The 19,605-nt window shown below is 38.7% G+C and overlaps 1 protein-coding gene across 17 annotated transcripts in view; it reads right to left on the reverse strand.

Annotated features, from left to right (window-relative positions):
• The window catches only part of dlg2 (discs, large homolog 2), a 355,738-nt gene that overhangs the window by 275,698 nt on the left and 60,435 nt on the right, over nt 1-19,605 (reverse strand). For all 17 annotated transcript variants that reach the window (XM_084373899.1, XM_084373897.1, XM_084373882.1 and 14 more), the window contains exon 3: nt 3,814-3,965. In XM_084373899.1, the coding sequence (XP_084230025.1) occupies nt 3,814-3,965 (152 nt within the window). The remainder of the gene's footprint in view (nt 1-3,813; nt 3,966-19,605) is intronic.

The raw sequence follows: 19,605 nt of genomic DNA on the forward strand, positions 1-19,605 counted from the left end.
GACAATTTGTTATTATTTTGTGGTTGTTTCAGCACTGGGATGAATTACTGTTTTTTTATTTAAAGGAGAAAAAAAAAATGTATCGCCTCCTTTTACTGTCAATATGCAATATACTCATGAAGTAATATAAGAGGTAATATATGAGGCCTAAAGAAACACATTATAGTGGCCACTCATTCTTTTTTGGTAATTCTTTGGTAATCCAAAGACAGATTTTGATTAATCTGTCATGCTTTTCCAGTCCTTCATGGCCCTCAACGACCCTGCACCCACTATTCATTCCCCTTAATTAGAATGTCACAGTGTGAGCGTGTCACATACTACTCTCTATCTGTCTCGTTTTCTCTCTCTCTCTCTCTCTCACACACACACACACACACACACAAACACACACACACACACACACACACACACACACACACACACACACACACACACACACACACACACACACACACACACACACACATCTACTCTCTTAATTTAGCCACTTTCAAAAATCACCACTTTTGTTCTTTCAAACTGTATACTGTACATTCAGCTGGTGATGGCGACAGGACCTGTAGTTAAAGTCTGTCCAGTGCTGTGCCTGAATAGTGTGATGCCATGAGATGTCACACCTGCAAATAAATTAAAGGCCATGTGTTTTTGGGATTTTCAATTGGTTGAATGTCATTGATGAAGGCTTTTGGGACATACACTGTAAAAAGTCATTACAGAATTTAGTATTCATTTTATTCCCAGCATGCATTGTTTGAGAGGTAAAACTCTCCTGAGACCCTTTGTTTTTATAGTTTGAAGAAAACATATGTTATGGAAACTTGCTGCTTGTCTGTTTTGAGAGAAGCCACAGTTCTTTTTCTCACAATAATGAAAAAACCAACATGCTAACCATGATAAAGGTTAGTATTGAATTCAGTCTTTCAAACTTTTATGCTTTTTATGAAATCATTGGGAATTGGTTGACATAATGGCTTTGTGCTAATGCTGGAACAAAGCAGCACCAATAGGAACAGCTGCTGCTGTTTCTTGTGTGAAATGAAATCTGCTACAACTGCATCCACAGATGCATTGAAACGCTAAATTGCACATTCAAGGGAAGAGGTTGGTTTTCTATGTTTAGAACATGCAAGGAGTCAAAAAAGATAGAGAGGTGAAATCCCTCACCTTCTTGTTTCCTTCATGGGTCCTCACTTAGAAAAAATATGTTTGGTGATTAATAGCAAGAGACAAATAATTTATTGATCTGTTTGAATGGTGTCACAGATTACACACATGCTGTTTGTCAATTTAAAAGATAATTTTGTAAGTCAAGATATTCAGTTTGTTGTAAAGATTTTTACTTTTGTGTGAGACATCGCCTGCTCAATGTACGTCATCAACACCAACATGGTTGCCACCATGGCGAACAAAAAAATATTAAAAAGGTGAAAATCTCAACAAGTCTGACCAGAATGATAACTGCAGTTATGTGAAAGGACAACTAGTCAGTTCCATGAGTTAGCTAATATATGGGACCAGTTCTACAAGTTTTCACTTATAAGTTTTGGTGGGTGTTAAACAAAACGATATCACTTACGCAACTGTTGGGTGTGTAGTATTTCTAATTACATATATTCACAGTCTTTTACCACTAAACTGTGGCTTTCCCGAGTTGAAAATTCCATTCACTCTTTTAAATTGTCAAACGTTGTACGTGTAACATCATTTGGCTCTCACCATTTATTACCATACATATTTTCTAAATAATAATAATAATCATAATAATAATAATAATAATAATAAACTTTAGTTATATAGCACATTTTAAAAACACAGTTTACAAAGTGCTTTGACAAAACAAAGCAGAAGCAAGTAGAACAGACACATTAGTGTAAAAAGGAGAAACGAAATAAATGGCATTTATGGTTAAACAATTTGAAACAAATAACTGAAGAACAGAAATAATGGGAAAAAATGAATAAAATAAGCAAAAATAAAGAAATGGAAATAAATCAAATAGGTAAAATAAACAAAACAAATAAATTAATATAATAAACTCAAATGGTAGGAGCAAAAGCAAAAGGACGACATCACATAAAGGCAAGTCTAAAAAAATGGGTTTTAAGAAGTGATTTAAAAGAGGTTACCGATCCTGCAAGCCTTATCTCGTCAGGCAGGGTGTTCCAAAGCCGTGGGGCCCTGATGGCGAATGCACGATCACCTTTGGTTTTTAGCCTCGACTTTGGAACATTAAGAAGGGCCCCGCCTGAGGATCTAAGGCTGCGAGCTGGCCTGTAGGGATTTAAAATGTCTGTTATATAGGTCGGAGCCAGACCCACGAGTAAATAAGGTCCCATGGTGCTCCACCGAAAGGGGAGGGACTTGAACTCACTATGTCAAGAGGGAGCTGAAGATTCAGCTGATGATTCTCTGTACGCTTATCACTAAAATTGACCCCTTTCTTCATTTTAGCGAAGTTTTTCAGGTGATCCACACCTCTAAACGGCTGCTCCTACCTACAGATTGAATTTAAATTTTTTTTTTAATTTTGAAGATAAAGAGGTCTGTCACAGTCTGTCTACATACTGCCCAAACCCTCCAGCCACAATGGATCCACACTGACACTCCTCCCCTAATATTATACTGTATATTACTCTATACAAAAGTCACCAGTCACATACAAAAAGACATTTTTTTCCTTACCAGAAAAAAATAAATAAAACAAGTTAAGTACATTTTGCTCCTTTTAAAGATTCCGGAGCAAAAAGGCCACAGGATTGCGTGAAGATGATTATCACATGAATACACTCTCTCAAAGACAATGTATTTATAATCAATCCTTGTTAATGAGTTTAGATTGTCTTTCTCAGAATTTTTGTGCCATGATTCAACAAAATTCTGTGGGTTTCTCATCAAACAGGAAGAGATGACTGGTTTGTTTGTGAGGTTTAGCTGAACCATTTGAAAGAAATGTTTCCAAACACAATTAGTAGAGTTTGAGGCACTTAAGTGTACAAAGTTAGACACAAGCCAGTTGTTTGAGGTTTCCAAATGAAATGGTAAAATCACTGTATTGTACTGTAATCATGTATTGTAGTAATATTTGATGCATGAACATATTAATAACGCACTTAACAAAAAACATAAAACCTGAGTCAATTCAGGACCTCTTCAAATGCCAGTCGGCTAGTACACAGGAGAACAGAAGTGGTCAAAACCACAGCAGCAGAGGCAACGACATAATGACTTTTCATGCAACTTACTAACATCTTTCATCAGATCCTCCCTGTCTTCTAAATGTCCACTTCTAATTTAGGCTCTGTCAAAGCTCCATATAGAACCCCAAAACACATTATAGAACTGCTGTCACAAACTGTAGTTCTCCTCTTGAAGAGTAATTTCAACTAATGTGTAAAATTATTAGAGAGCCCCATTAAAGTAATGGGAAGCTACAGTATATCTTCATGACTAACAAGCCTGTTACTTAAAATGCTTAATTTAGGCGAACTACATCTGGCAGGAAACTGTATGTCAAACATCACATTAGTCTGTTCAGCTGACAGCTCAAAAAAACAGCACATCTCCCTAACATGACTTGGTGGTCCATTTAAAGGCTTTGACCCTTATGCTCAGCATGTCTGCTGATTATTACCTGCTGCTGTTACTGCTGCTGCTGCTGTCTGCGAGAAATTACTCCAGCTCAGCCTCCACCTGCTTTATTTCTGCACTTTTTGAATTGATTCAGTAGACAGCCTAGTTATACAGACGTAATTCTTTAGTTCAGGTATGTATGAGGTTTTGCTTGGCTGAAACAGTGTATGAAAGACTCACCTCCTCCACTGGACAAGCAGATTGTGCAAGCTCAGAGTTTTGTATAGAGGCACTCTTTTCCCACTTGTCCGCCATGTGGTTGACCTCCTCCAGCTTTTGCTCGCAGCTCTTTTGTGTGTTTAGCAGTGTTACTTCATAGAACTCCTGGATATCTGTGGAAATATAAGTGTTCCATGACTCAGGTGCTGGTTAACTTCTTCACAGAAAACAGTAATGATCTCATCAATAAAATAAACAGATTTGATGTAGATACCCGTTTAAGAGAGCAGAGATTCCATCAAATGATGGAACTGAGAGTCTCATGATTCATTCAGTTTCAGTATCTCCATCTACAGGTGAGGAATAATGTTTTTTCAATTTCACATAAACTGCTGTTCCAGTGACAAAGGAGTCTTGGACCTAAATACATGTCAGAGCTGCTGGTGGGATATGAAGCATCCAGAGCCCTCAGGTCATCAGGGACAGGTCTACTCAGTGTTCCCAGGGTCAGAACCAAGCAGGGTGAAGCTGCAGTTAGCTTCCATGGTCCTCACCTGTGGAACAAACTCCCTGAACGCCTCAGGTGTGCACAAACTGTCAGCTCATTTAAATCAGGGCTGAAAACATTACTGTTTACTGCAGCTTTCGTTTAGTGTAAGAACTTTTTGTTTTCCACTGCCTTTCACTGAAGCAATTTTAAGGCTTTGAACTGCACTGTAACTTTTATTTTCTCTGTGACTTTTGTTTTCTCTATTTTAGCCTTCTTTCCCATTTCTTAACTTGTTTTAATGTTTTGTTTTAATGTCTATTTCTTAACTTGTTTTAATGTTTTGTTTTTAATGTATTTTAAAAGCTTTTACTGTAATTGTATGCGCCTGTAAAGCACTTTGAGTTGCCTTGTGTCTGAATTGTGCTATACAAATAAACTTGCCTTGCCTTTAAAGCACCAAAGTGTAACTGCCTGGAGAAGATAGCTGATTGTTGAGACTAAATAGGGATGGGTGTTAATCAATATCCCAGGGTATTTAAAAATAGCAACAGTGTCCCTTTAATTACTTACATGAAAAAAAATCTGCTGCGCAATGTTTGCATGTCTACAATAAATGCCTTAAGAGTGTGTGTCCAGCAGCACCACTGCTTCAAATTCACTCACCACCGCTAGCAGCACAGACACACCAGTGCAGATGTATAAATGCCCATTATGGCGTTGGTCACTTGCATATGGCAGACCCAAAAAATGCAACTGCTGCAATTTGGCAGCATTTTGGGTTCCAACTGAATGACAAGGTTTGCGTGAAGAAAGTGACAGCCAGAAATTATAACACTTCAAATCTACGTGTCCATCCTAGCCCCTGCATTTGCTGTGTGAAAATACTAAATTTGTATAATAATTTTGAAAAGTTGCAGCAGTGCAGCCACCTTGTGGCTGAAAACAGTATCCCAGCCACTGGTGGCTCCCTCAAAACCCTACAATGTGATTTGTAATCAGCTGCTGGTAATACCATATACCACAGGAAAATGTGGGATAGGTCGACGCTTTGGGTTGGCATCCGACCCAAGCTGCCAACCCAAAGCATCAATATTTAATGACCTGGGGATGAGAAGCAACAATCAACTATATTCTCCAAAAGGCTACACATTGTTCCTTTAAACAATCACGGTAAATCACTGCTGTGAAGATGGTAGTAGCTACTAAGAAGTTAGGGATGACTTGAGTAATATATTTATAAATAGCTGATGCAAACCATTGCTCATATCTATGCAGAATGCTCTCGGCTATCAGCACAAATGACAAATCAAATATAGAGACAGTATTATTAATTATTAATTGACTCCTTTGCTTCAACTTCAAGAAAAGCAAACAGTGTTTATCTGCATTGTTCTCAATTCTCAGCTGATATAACCCATCCTGTTATAATAATGAAGGATATTTCAAGCTATACTGACCTTCCAAAACTACCGTATGATTGTATTCAATATGACCAACTGTTCCCCAGACTCAACATATTTTTAGGGTGGGTGGGAACCAATGTGAAAACAACAAGCCAGGCTTTGAAAATGTCCCTCCAGTTAGAATCAAAGTTGGTTTCATTAACATACACTCACACTATTTATCTCCAAAAAGAGCGAAGCGGAATAACAGTGCAACCATCCTGCTGAAAAGGCTGTGTGAAAGGGGCTACATTAGTAACTAGAGACGACAAGTTCTGAAGAACTTGTGGATGGAAATACTGGCTGTTGAAAAGCTGACGCCAAATGCGCATTGCTGGCTGTTAGACTTTGCATGATGCCGAAAGGAAATTTTTAAAATGTGAAATATTTGAAGGTTTGTTGAAAAGCTAAAGCCAAACAGAATTTTTGGCTTTCACATATTTGAAGTAGCATCTGAAGGAGGATGAAGAGTCATAATGGTGGGGTGAGATCGAAGGATATAACAATAACAACGTATAACGATAACTACTGTATAAGCTGTGAGCCAAACTGCAATGCTGGCTTGAATTTGTGTGGAGAAGCAGCTGATGGAGTATGAAGAGATGTTACAGTGACAATGAGTCAAACACTCTGTGGTAAAGAAATAAGAGGTACAAAATATACCGTGTGTGTGTGTGCGTGTGTGTGTGTGTGCATATTTGTGTTTGAGATTTTCAGATTTCTACATTGGTGTGTATGGGACAGAATGTTGACAGCCAGAGTGGAGGACTCAACTGACGTTTAAAAAATGTAAAAAATGTGTAAAAAATTCCAAAAGCCTTGTCTTCAACTCACTCTCATTTCCACAATGTTTACTCCACCTACGTACTTCAAACATCAGGAAAATGTGTGCTGGTCGGAACCGTGTAGCTCTGGAAGCAATCGGACCAACAATTGTGGCTCAGCAGGCTTTTAAATGGCAGGAGCACTGACCAACTGCTGCATTAAGTCCCTTTAAACTGAGAGGAAAAATATCGGAGGCAGGCAAACACATCCGCTTTTCTTAACTGCTCCATTAGCCATATTTTTGACTATAAACGCACAAAAATGTCACAGTGTGCTCATTAGACCCCTTTTTCATCATTATATAATCATTTAAGCGATAGCAGTTACTGTTGTTGAGGGAGAATCATGAAAATGTGAGGTAAGCCTCAGTTAAAATCACTATAAAATCAACTCCCTCAGTCCGTGACCACTTCCAACTTGGTTATCATCACCATGGCAACCAATAACAACAAGACAGATTATCAATGAGTGCACTTTAAAAAACGCAGTGGCACACACACACACACACACACACACACAAATGAAGTCAAATAGGCACCCGTAAGCGAGCACACATGCCACACACAAAGCCAAAAACACAGCCTTTTTCCCTCCTCTCCGAACACCTGCAGAACACATATTGCAAGTTAAAATTGTGTGTTGTCTTCTTCTGAACTTGAAGAACAATGGCCATTTAAGCGACAACATGTGTGGCTCATGTCTACATTGCATAGCTCTACAAAAGTGCAGCAGCTCTACATCGTCAATGCGACAACAGCATTGTTGTTCTTCTTTTTCTCTGTTTATTGGCAGCTGGCAAACCAACTCTAAAGGTGCATACCCCCATCATACTGTGTGTAAATGCTACACTTATCGGTTCTATTTATTGGCTATAATTTCATTATCTGCCGATAGCTGATAATGTTAATTTTTCATTCATAATTTATCAGTCCGATATATATCATGCATCCCTAATTATTCAAAGGTTAAAGCCAGCAATGCGCATTTAGTGTCAGTAATGGCCAGGTCAGTAATTATTCACACAAATATTAATATTTGGTGATCAGTAACTATTAAATGGTAAATGGACTTGCATTTCTATAGTGCTTTTCCAGTCCACTGAATGCTCAAAGCACTTTACAACACTTCACACACGTCACACTCACCCATTCACACACACATTTATACTGATGTCAGAGGCTGCCATGCAAGGTACTGACCAGCTCATCAGGAGCACTTTTGGTTCAGTATCTTGCTCAAGGATACTTCAACATGCAGCCGGGGAAGCTGGGGAATTGAACTGGCGACCATCTGATTACTGGATGACCCCCTTAAAGGAACTTGGGGCAGGATTTGTGAAAAAATAAACATGCATTCTAAGTTTTTTAAGGCTAATGGGTGTTGAAGCGTTCAAAACCAAAAAGAATTATAGCTGCTGCCCAGCGATGGGTCGGGTCTGGGCTATTTTTGGCAAATTTAGGCAATTCTGAGCAACAAAGAGGAGAATATGAAGACAAGACAGTTGACAACAATGTTCATTTTGGACCACTTGAGGCTTGAACCCACAACTTCTGGAACCGAAGACTGTCATCTATCGCTCTGAGCTAATTGGCAAGTGGCAATACAACAGTGGCTTCACAAACTGACTAAGCCATTCATTGTTGTGCAGGCAGATTTGAAACCACTGTAAAAAATTCAGTTATCAAGACAAAAATCTGAAAATACACATATTGCAGCATGGAGATGTTGGTAATTTTAAAAATGATTGATTTGCTCCATAAGTGAATAACTGATGTTTAGTTATGTCATTATTGCATTGACTCCAATTGTTCACATGAAAGAAAAATTTAAAATTTGGTTTTATTTACAATTGTCTTGTGATTCATGACTCCATCAACCATGACTGCAAAATATTCTCAGTTTTTTTCAGGAAGATTGAAAATGTATTTAGCAAGAATTTGATAGTATATGTTTACAGTACTGTTTACAGTCAAACATTTTGATGCACTGTAGGCTTAATTTTTGATAAATCAAAAATCCGAGAAACAAGTTTTGTGGAGGACGGTCTGAAGATGCTCTCTAGCAATTTTGTTGACAATTGGCAAAAATTGTGGGAGGAGATTTTTTTAAAATCAAAAATTTTGTGGGAGGAGGTTTTATAAGTTTTACAGGTTTTGAAAAAAACTGAGTGATGGACTTCATAATTTGTAATGAGTTTAAGTGGACTAAAGTTTCAGCAGTATTGGGGCTACAGTTTGGTGAAAGTTTCAAAACTATAGCATGTACTGTTGATTTTGTAGGTATTTTTAAAGTTTTTAAATTTAAAAGCTTATTGTGCCCCCCCCAGGAGGAATATTGACATGTCCTTGGAATTAAGTAAATCTGGCATGGGGCCGGACATTTCTGTAAAGTTTGGTGAGTTTTCGCCCTTGGGAAGTATGACTTCCTCGGAAGAAAGAAAGAAAGAAAGAAGAAGAAAGAATTCCTAGGAATACAATAGTGTCCTGGCAGCTTAGCTGCCCGGACCCTAATAAGCCCACCCACGTATCTCTCCATTGCCTTGAACAGGCTGTGTGCTGCATAATGTACTGCAATTCGGTGTCCGAATTTCCCGCTTGGATACACGTTTGACTCATGGAGGCAGCTTCAACTTGAATTGGGACTGAAAACAGATGCTGACATGGCTCATTTCCTCGTAACCAGGTAAGAAAACTTTACAGGTCATGCTCCCTCGCCGGCTTGTCTGATGGCTGCAGTTATTCTAACGGCCGCAACGGCCGTCGTGTCACTATTGAGTCTTATTTCTCAATATTGCCCCAAGTCCCTTTAACCTGAGCCACACATTGTTAATGTTGGTGGCAAAAGTTTTTCAGGTGAAACCCAAGCCTTGTGCTTTATAGTGTAAAGAAAGGACAGGTCATAAACCAGGACTAAAGGCCATATTGGTACAAATATTTCCACTTGGTCCACTTTGACTGAATATCACTGCACTGGCTCCCTGTAAAATCAAGAATAGAGTTTAAAATCCTTCTCCTCACTTACAAAGCTGTTAATGGTCAGGCACCATCATATCTCCAGGAGCTCATACTACCCTATCACCCAACTAGAGCATTACGCTCCCAGAATGCAGGATTACTTGTAGTTCCTAAAGTCTCCAAAAGCAGAATGGGAGCCAGAGCCTTCAGTTATCAAGCTCCTCTTCTGTGGAACCATCTTCCTGTTTTGGTCCGGGAGGCGGACACCCTCTCTACCTTTAAGAGTAGACTTAAGACCTTCCTTTTTGATATAGCTTATAGTTAGGGCTGGCCCAGGCCTGTCCTGGACCAGCTCTTAGTTATGCTGCTATAGGCCCAGTCCAGGGGACAAATGACACACTGAGCTTCTCTCTCCTCCTCTCCTCTCCATCTGTATACATTATGCCTGTATACATGCCCCATCTCTGCATGTCACTGACTTCACTTCTTCCCCGGAGTCCTTGTGCTTTCTAGTCCTACAGGCTCTCATGGATCCTGGCCGCGCCCGGGTCGTGGATCGTGGATGCGCCCACTGCTATGGCCCTGCCTGATCGTGGATGCGCCTACTGCCATGGCCCTGCCTGACACCCACCACTACTGTCGCTAATATTAGTCATATCTCTGTTACATACGTTTCACTACTATTATTGTAATGCACTACTACATACTATCCTTACCGTTAACCACTACTACTGTTATCACTAGTAATCACATTTCCATGTGCATTTCATTATTATTGCTGTAATACCTCTTTATGTACTTTCATTCCTGTCAACCATCCATTATAATTGTATACATTGTGATCTCGTTGATCTGCTCTGTACATGCAACATCTATTGCACGTCTGTCCGTCCTGGGAGAGGGATCCCTCCTCTGTGGCTCTTCCTGAGGTTTCTTCCGCATTTTTTCCCTGTTAAAAGGGCCTTTTTTTGGGGCAAGTTTTTCCTCACCCGAATCGAGGGTCGAAGGACAGAGGGTGTCGTCTCTGTACAGATTGTAAAGCCCTCTGAGGCAAACTGTGATTTGTGAATTTGGGCTATACAAATAAAATTTGATTCGATTTGATTTGAATATCAGCAACTCTCACATCTGTTGGTGCATCATTACAACATCTACCACAAAACAATCTAGGTTGCATGATTCAGGTTAGCTCTTTGTTTGGCATTCAATTCAAATGCTACAAACACATGTTTTGAATGACTGGGCATGGTTTACCAAAGAACTAAACCCAATAACAAGTGATCTGCCACGCCAGTCCAATGCTGTGGCTCTCCAAATAACAGACACATTTACATTTAAATAGGTCTTAATAAAAAACAAACTCTTAGCATTCACCACCAGACACAGGATCATGTTTCTGTCCCAATCATACAGAAATGGTTCCATGTGTTGTGTTTTCAGAAGCAGGAGATAATTTAAACTACATCAGTGATAAATATTGGTTTAGTCTTTGGCAAAACAAACAAAAAACAGTTATTTTTGTAATTTGAATGAAAACAGGTTATTATGGATGCAAATGAATACAGCCAAATTTATGCAAATCCCCAAAAGCTCTTGAATGGTTTGTGTACAGCAGGGTTAGAATGTGTGTAACACTTTAAGTGGTACAAACCAGTTGTTAGTTGTCAGTCATTTGGTTATTACGACAAAATACAGATATGCAGTAAAATTATACATACACTTTACAATACAGCACATGAGACTAATGTTTTCAAATTAAGCTTGTCTTTATAAAAGACTTGTTTGTTGAAAAAGAATCAGAATAAAAACGACTTCACTAAAGAAAAGATCTAACCAGACATCTATCTGCAGATCTTAGCTCCATGTTGATTTAACAAGCACTGACAGTTGTTCTGAATTTCTCCCCCCCTCCATACTACACTACAGAAACCATGAAAACTATCAACTGTGATCAGCAATAAGTATTTCGAAAGGGAGAACAGAAAAACAAATAGTTTCAGATTTATAATTGAGTGGTAGAAAGCTGTCATGTGTAACTCACAGTGCAGTGAAACCTCCCCGCTCTCTCCAGTCATGTTGCGGCACTGCTATCCTGTGAAACAGTGTGCTGTGAGAGGACCAGATGCCTGGTGGCGAGCTAACAGCGAGCCTAATCCTCAGACATAGAGGCCGCCTGTTCCCTTCAATGCAGACAATGACCTTACACCCGGCATAGCTGATTTCTAATTCAGCTCTCCTCTGGGTAATGTGCTTAACACAGCCAGCAACTCTGCTCCTAATGAACAAAACTCCACTTCTCCCATCAACAGATGAAGTGGTTCAACAACTCATCAACAACCAGGCATGCAGTTCTATTCTACCTTACATGGTCTGCTTTTCATGTTAGTGTAGTGTTTTCATCATGTTATGTACACATTTTACAAGCATTAAGAACATGATACAAATATAGTAACCCTAACCCTAAGCCATATGTCTAGTGCAGTGTGTGAACATGGCTAATACAATGTCTCCTGGCTGGGAGTCACCACTGATGAGGGTGATGGCTTTGCAAGTCACTAACAGAACAAGAAAGTGAATCCAAAAGATTCAAAATTGATATTAAAGTGTTGTTATGACATTTTCTCTGTGTTATGCAACTGCACATTAAATATTCAGAACCATTCTCAAAGTACTAGCTGAATGTAACTTCCATCAGTACAGCTCATTAACAAGTACAACTACTATCTGTTTTGCTGAATTCACATTAGCTGTAACCAAAAAACCTTATCATTATCAATTAATCTATTGTTTTGGGGGTTTTTTTGTTTATAATTATATAATGTGATTTCGTCAATTTGCTTGTTTTGTCCATCCAACAGTCTTATATTCCATTTAATATTATTTAAAACTCAGTCAAGCCCAGCAAAACAAGTAGGAGAAATCATTTGTATTCCATGAAAAACTGCCATTAAAGTGAAACTCTTGCCAAAATGCAACCTAGGCTTTTTTTGTGAAGGAACCCGAGTCAAACCTTCATGTAAAAGCATAATTACGACGAAAAAGCCGCTTTTAAGATTTACCATATTTCAGTTTTCGGGTCAAAATCATTTTCAATTGCGTGCTAGGGGCAACTGTATGGTAGCATCAAAATCGCTATTTTTAAAACACTAAGAAGACTCGACACAACATGAAACTTTGCTTGTAGTATCACCAGGGTCTCTACACATGAACATGAGCACAGAGAACATTGTTTGTGTACACAGAGTTTACTAAAAAGAAGGTTTTTGAACAACTCACACTGGCAGTAGCTTTCTCGGCTCGCCGCCATCCTGCCAGTCGAGAAGGGTTAATCCCCGAGTGCGACGTAACATGGAGCCTTTATCCACCTTTACTCTCCTCCATGTTAAGTCGCACTCGGGGATCGACATAATGTTGCCCCTAGCACGCAATTGAAAATGATTTTGACCCGAAAACGAAAATACCTGAAGTCTTAAAAGTGGCTTTTTCGTCATAATTATGCTTTTACACGAAGGTTTGACTCGGGTTCCTTCACCAAAAAAGTCTAGGTTGCATTTTGGTGAGAGTTTCACTTTAAGAGAAAGGAGGAATTGATTACATTATTGTTTAGATTCATGATACTTATTTATACATGTATATATTTTTTGGTTAATTTTTTTTGGGGGGGGGGGGGGGGGGGGGGTGAAGGTACAATTAAAGAAATTAAACTTTAGTAGATAAGGCCTATCTGCAGGTGTAATGATATGAGAAGATCCACCTCCTACTCAGATCATCTGTCACCACAAAGGCAGCATCAGAGATAAATTACAATAAGTGCTGAGCATTCAGTTTTACCAACAGGCATCAAGTGAAGCCAACTGTTACAATACTCACATTACAATTTCTCCAATTTAAACAGGTGCTGTGAGCTATTTTGTCAGTTACAAACTGACATGTTCATATTTTCCTCCCAACTTTTGGTTCATGGCTTAAGCCTCCAGTGATGCTTTATTTATTAAATTAATATTTAACACAGTTTGTGTGCCAAAGGTAAACATTTTAAAGTTGGTTAAAATGAGATGGGTGAATGCATAGACTGGAAATTCAGCATATTACCTAACAGGATAAACTGTGCCTGCTAAAATGTTAAATCATGTAATTATGCTTTAACAGAGGAACTATCTGTTAAGCCCTGGGCATTAACTGTTAAGCCATAGGCTTTATCAGAAAATACAATGACAAAATCCCAATCTGGTGAGTATATTTTGTCAGTGGGGCCACATGTATTATGGTTGCATGCATTCTGCTCCTCAGCACAGACACACAATACTGTTCAGCTGTAGACTGTGTTATTAAAATTTGTGTATCAAATATTAGGTGGAAAATTCGGGTGACATCGAGTTTACTAATGAATCAAAGCAGTTACAAGGAACTTTCGATTTTTGTTTATTCTGCTGGCCCCTGTGGAGGAAGTAGTTTGTCCACTAAGATCAGAATGAAAGGAAGACGAGACCTGTATTTTCTATTTTTATTTTTAGAACAGAGCGCTGTTTGCAGTATATATGGTGATGCGGCAATGTATCTATTTGTGGCTGTAATAAAAATTCGGGGCAGCAATAGCTCGGTCCGTAGGGACCTGGCTTGGGGACTCAAAGGTGGCCTGTTCAAGTCCCACTCAGCCCAAAAAAGTACGAAGTGGACTAGTAGTGGAGAATGCTAGTTCACATCCTGGGCATTGCCAAGGTGCCCTTGAGCAAGGCACTGACCCCAAACACTGCTCATTGGGTGCTGTGCATGTGGCAGCTCCACTCATCTCCTCTATACATTGTGTGTGCCTGTGTGTAATGTGAGTGGAAAAAAAGAATTTCCCCTTGCGGGATTACAATAGTAAAATGAATACGACAATGGTGAAGCGAAAGGAGCCATTTTTAAATGTTGTATTATCAGACCAACTTCTGGCCTCAGGCTGTGGGACTCCTGGTGTAGTTTGTAGTCCTAAAACCTGGAAATCGGTTAGCATTTTTGCACCCTTATCTCAAAGTCTGTGAGTTTTGTAATTAGTTTTCGTTTAAATATCTGAAATATGGTGTGTGGTTACCACATGCTTAGGATGTTTACACATTTTGTTCTCCCACATAAAATCCATCATTAAATATCCCACAGTTTCATTATAAAGCTCTTCTGTGTGTTGAAAACGGTTAGCGGTTGCTAACAAGTGTCTAAATGAGACTACAGAGATTGTTGGGGACATCAAACATCATCACAGCGAACGCGGAGACTCATCTACTCACTAGTCCGTCTTTACAGGCCCACTTTAGTTACACACTATTCTAACTCTGACTTTATAACTTGTACATTGATCAGTTTATTGAAAACCTGTATAGTAATTGTGTAGTAAGTTCTGCTACCACAATGTCATCTGTTTATAGCCTAACATTATCTTTTTACTTCTAGCAGTGATATTCCAAGATCCTATGTAAAAATCACATACACTTCTTTTTGAGGGAACCATAGGGATGCTAACTTCCAGGTTAGCCTACAAAAATACATCATCACTACACAACTCTATTCGTCCTCAGCACTCTGCCATAAAAAAAGTTTTTACCAATCAAAGTTGAGAAGGCCTCTGTTTTCTATAGTGACTTGGAGATAATGTAGCCTTGTTGCTCGTAGTGCAAGCATAACATAAGGCCTACATCAAACAAATTAAAGAAAATACAGCAAAGTGAGGAGAATGAAAACAGAAGCTGCATCCGCTTATGTCACAAAAGTATCTGGATTCAAATAATACTGGACGAGGGTTTGACTTGCAGATTGTTAGAAATTGTCCAGTGGGCTTTATTTTAAGCATTCAATCTTTTCTACAACCATTTTATATCACTCATACATATATCTACAAGTTTCTATAAGGCAACAAAAAAATATATATTTTAACCATCTACCCAAATCAGTCATATAATAAAAACGGATCTGTTTTTGTGACACCCCTAGTCAGACAGTACTATATTAATGATACATAACCTGCAAGCAGCAATTCAATGTTGCAACTGGTCAAGGTGGTTGGTGAGTCCAATCAATGTGGGATTTTTGAGACCAATACGATATTGATTTTAAAGGGGAGAAACCTGACGATTGCCGATATGGCAGCCGATATAATGATTTTTTTTTTTTTTTTTTGCTGAAATTAAAATAGGCCTCTTCTATGTGGATTGTGCAAATTTTGAAATATGTATGTTAATTTTAATTGATCGTATATTGTTCTTATAAAATATTGATCTGAAAAGAAACTAGTAACTACAGCTGTCAAATAATAAACACAGTGGAGTAAAAAGTAAAATATTTCCCTCCGTGTAGTGGAGTGGAAGAAGCAGCAGAAAGTGCAATTGAAATACTCGTGTAATGTACAAATACATATAAATTGTACTTAAGTACAGTACTTGAGTAAATGTACTTAGTTACATTTCACTACTGCTCTCCACTAAACCACTCATTCTCTATCAAGCTGGCTATGAGATTCATACTGAAATTGTGTTTCAATTCTGAACCATCATTTCAATGAACTTAATACAGGTCATCTTTAGAAATATTTCACTGTTAATGTTTGGCAATGACGAGTATGATAGGCTCATTGTCAGGGAGAGTAAAAGATGGGGAAGTTGTTTATTTACTTTCCAATATTGCCTCTCACAAAACAAACATGGCGTCAGATTTAAAGTGGAACTCAATGGATTAAAAACTCCACTGCACCGTCTTCTGCTGAGCTGCAGAAAGAATCTCTGACACTTATTGCTTAGCTTTCAATCTGCTTTATTCTACTATTACTACTATGATGGCAAGCAGATGTGATAAACATGAGAGGGATGATGATGGAGAGTAAAATATTGGCATGTTGTTTATAATCTTTCCAGCACTGCATCTCACCACCTAGCTCTTGGGTAACAATATAGCATTAAGTAAACACAACTCTTGTCTCAGGCTCAAACCACCACACTGTTGTCATTGTCTTTCAATCTGCTGTGTTACCAACTGCTGACATCTCTAGCTGGCTAGCCAGCTACCTCGCTAGCTACCTCGCTGATTGACAGTTGTCAGGGACAGGGATAATAATGTTATATTATTTACATTGAAAAGGGAAAATGATGGGGTCATTGTTTATTAACTTCCAGTATGTATTTCACTCACACTATTTTCAGTCACATTTGAAAAATATCTGTCCTGATTTGAGATAGAAGTAATGGGTTGTATTGATCTAAGTTGCAACTGTATCACATTCAATGGTCATTTACTTATCATTTTACAACACCAGGGTTGCAAAGACGATTCTGAGGAGTGAAAGTAGCTGTTATATTCAATGATGCGTTCTTGTGCAAACAACTAATTTTTGGTACATAATCGTTTGAATATTTTTCAAATAGTGTTGCTAAAACTATTCTTTAGTTACTATATGCCCCTGAAATAACCAGCCACATTTTTGCTAAATTTGCTTTCATACAGTTGAAAAACACCATTTCAGTACAGTAATTTCTGGTAAGCAAAAAGCACTCTGGAAGAATGCCCCTGTTACGGACCCTCTAACAGAAAGGCTCGTAAAGAGGATGCAACATAAGATAAACCAACAAGTTGTAGTTTAAAGAAAGATGCCTTTATTAAATAAACAGCAAACAAACAAATTAACTGATAGGCCAGCCAAAATAAACAAAAGAAGGGCAGCCATCCAGACCAACCCACCAGGGCCGTTAGATCTGGGGGCTAACCCTCTACCCTACAAAAGGAACAACTAACCCTACTTGAAATAAAACCGCGAAAACTAGACTGCCGTACCCATCAGATAAAACAACAAGCAAAGAAACAAAAACAAAATACCACAGTCAGCCCCTCGTCAGCGTCAGGTGGAATGAAGTAGGAGCATGAGCAAGAGAGACCCAGAGCCTAGTGCCCTACCCCCTCTTATAGGATTTCCACCAATCAGCCAAACCGCTGTCACCTGGCCAGGCAAGAGGCCAATCAGTGACAGATCCTGGCCACAGAGAGGAAGCATGTAACAGCCCCACAGGTCAGGCTTCATATAAGATTGTGTTGCAAAAGTAAAAGCATAAATGTCAAAACCAAACTTCAAATTCACTATGACCTCTGCAAAGACGGTATTCAACAAACATTATTTAGAGTTGAAAAATATGCAACAATTATTCCTCTCTCAGATTGTCAATTCAGAGAACATAATACACACACACTGTGGAGAAACTCACCAACCCACAAGTACTAGAATTTAATTCCACAAGGTTATGTAATGACTTATAGTTCTTTTTGCTCAGAAAAAATTCTACAGATTAAGCTAACTACAGTATCAGGCCTTCTGTTAAATAATATGTCTCAGCGGTCAACCACAAGTAATGAGACAAAAATGATTTTTTTTTCCGTCATAAACCTCACTTCTCTTGAAGACAGTGTTTTACATCTCATCCAAAATGCCCCTGCCAGGGTTGTTACTAGAACAAAAAAAGCTTAGCATTTAAGGCTACTTCTGAGATCGCTGCATTGACTACTAGTCTCTCACAGAATTAACTTCAAAATATTTTTACTCTTGTCCATAAATCACGGAACAAATTAGGTCCTAGATACTCGTCAGATCTTTGGACACAATACAAACTGTGGAGACCTCACTGGTGAGCATGGCTGAATATGCCTTTAGCTTCCATGCCTCTCAAATGTAGGACAATTTACTAGAAGAGCTAAGACTTGAGACAATGTTAACAACTTTTAGGTCCAGGCTAAAGACCTACCTGTTCCTTTTAATTAATTTTCTTTGAAATATTTTCTACATATATTTTTGTGCCTGCTTTTATTGTTTTTAGAATTTCTTTCGTGTGCTCTCACCTGTATAATCTATAAAGCACATTATCTGAGGAATTCTCTGGTAGCCAACATACATTGTGCAGTGGACATCAAATTTCCATTATGGCCATTATTATTTGAAGGTACTTATTTTCTCTAGTCACATTAGTTCTTTCAGCTTCAAGTACTTTACAGTAACTGTTTGCATGCTGGTCTCACCCCTTTTTGGGTTTCCTAGGCAACCCTGCAGTGGATCTGTGGAGATTTGCATCCTCTCTGATATATATATTTCACACGCAACTTTACTGGTAGCTTCCTTTAACGAGCACAAAATCCCACTGACACAAAGCATTTTTACAGTGAATACACATATACACTGTAACAATGCTGATCTGCTTTCTTCATGCTTACATAACGGGTGGGTGGAGTGGGCTGGGGCTCACAGTGATAGCTCCTGTGTAGCTGGGCCTCTTTGGGGAGCGATTATTCCAGCTGCATCCCCTCCCTACAGCTAGCCCTCCTCCACAGTGACTAAGGTGCCAGCTAATCCTTTTATCTCCCAACACACACAGGCTACCAATTATTGGTAAAACATCACTGCTCAATCCTCTGGTTCTCATCTCCCTCAAGGAAATAACATTGTACAGTCAGATTGGTGGTCTTAAAATGAGAAGAACTCATGTGGGAATGCAGTTTTGTAATACTCAAGTCAAGGATTTCGACAAGAACTTCACTCAGACAGGCGAACAGACAGGAAATTATTTTTTGAATATATTGATAATGGTTACCATTTACCTGGTAGAAATTCCAATCACTGCTGATCACTGCTCCTCAAAGCTGCAGCCTTTCACAAATCACAATCATTGTAGACTGAATATTGTTCATTTTTGGACAAGATTAACAAGACATTATAGTAAACTCTAATGTCTTGAAGAATGCTCGATGCTAGGGATATTTTCAGAATCAGGAGTCATGGAATGCGTGGTGTCACAGGGTCTTTTACTAGGTCCCCTCTTCTTTATATCATATATAAATGACTTAAAAGCAGCCACCTCATGTAATCTTTTTCTGAATGCAAATTATTCTGTTCTACTGGCAGCACATAAAGATAAAACCGTGGTTGAGAACACTCTCAGTAAGGAACTATTAAACGTAAGTAGATAACTATCTGATAACAGATTATCATGACACCTGAGAAAAACTGAAGCCATTCTTTTTAGATGTAAAGTAAAATTAGATAGGTGTTACGACCTCCATCTGTAATGATTAAATTAAGACTCAAACAAGGGGTTGG

The sequence above is a fragment of the Pagrus pagrus genome (genome assembly GCF_965226575.1).
Source record: "Pagrus pagrus genome assembly, chromosome: 14".
NCBI lineage: Eukaryota > Metazoa > Chordata > Actinopteri > Spariformes > Sparidae > Pagrus > Pagrus pagrus.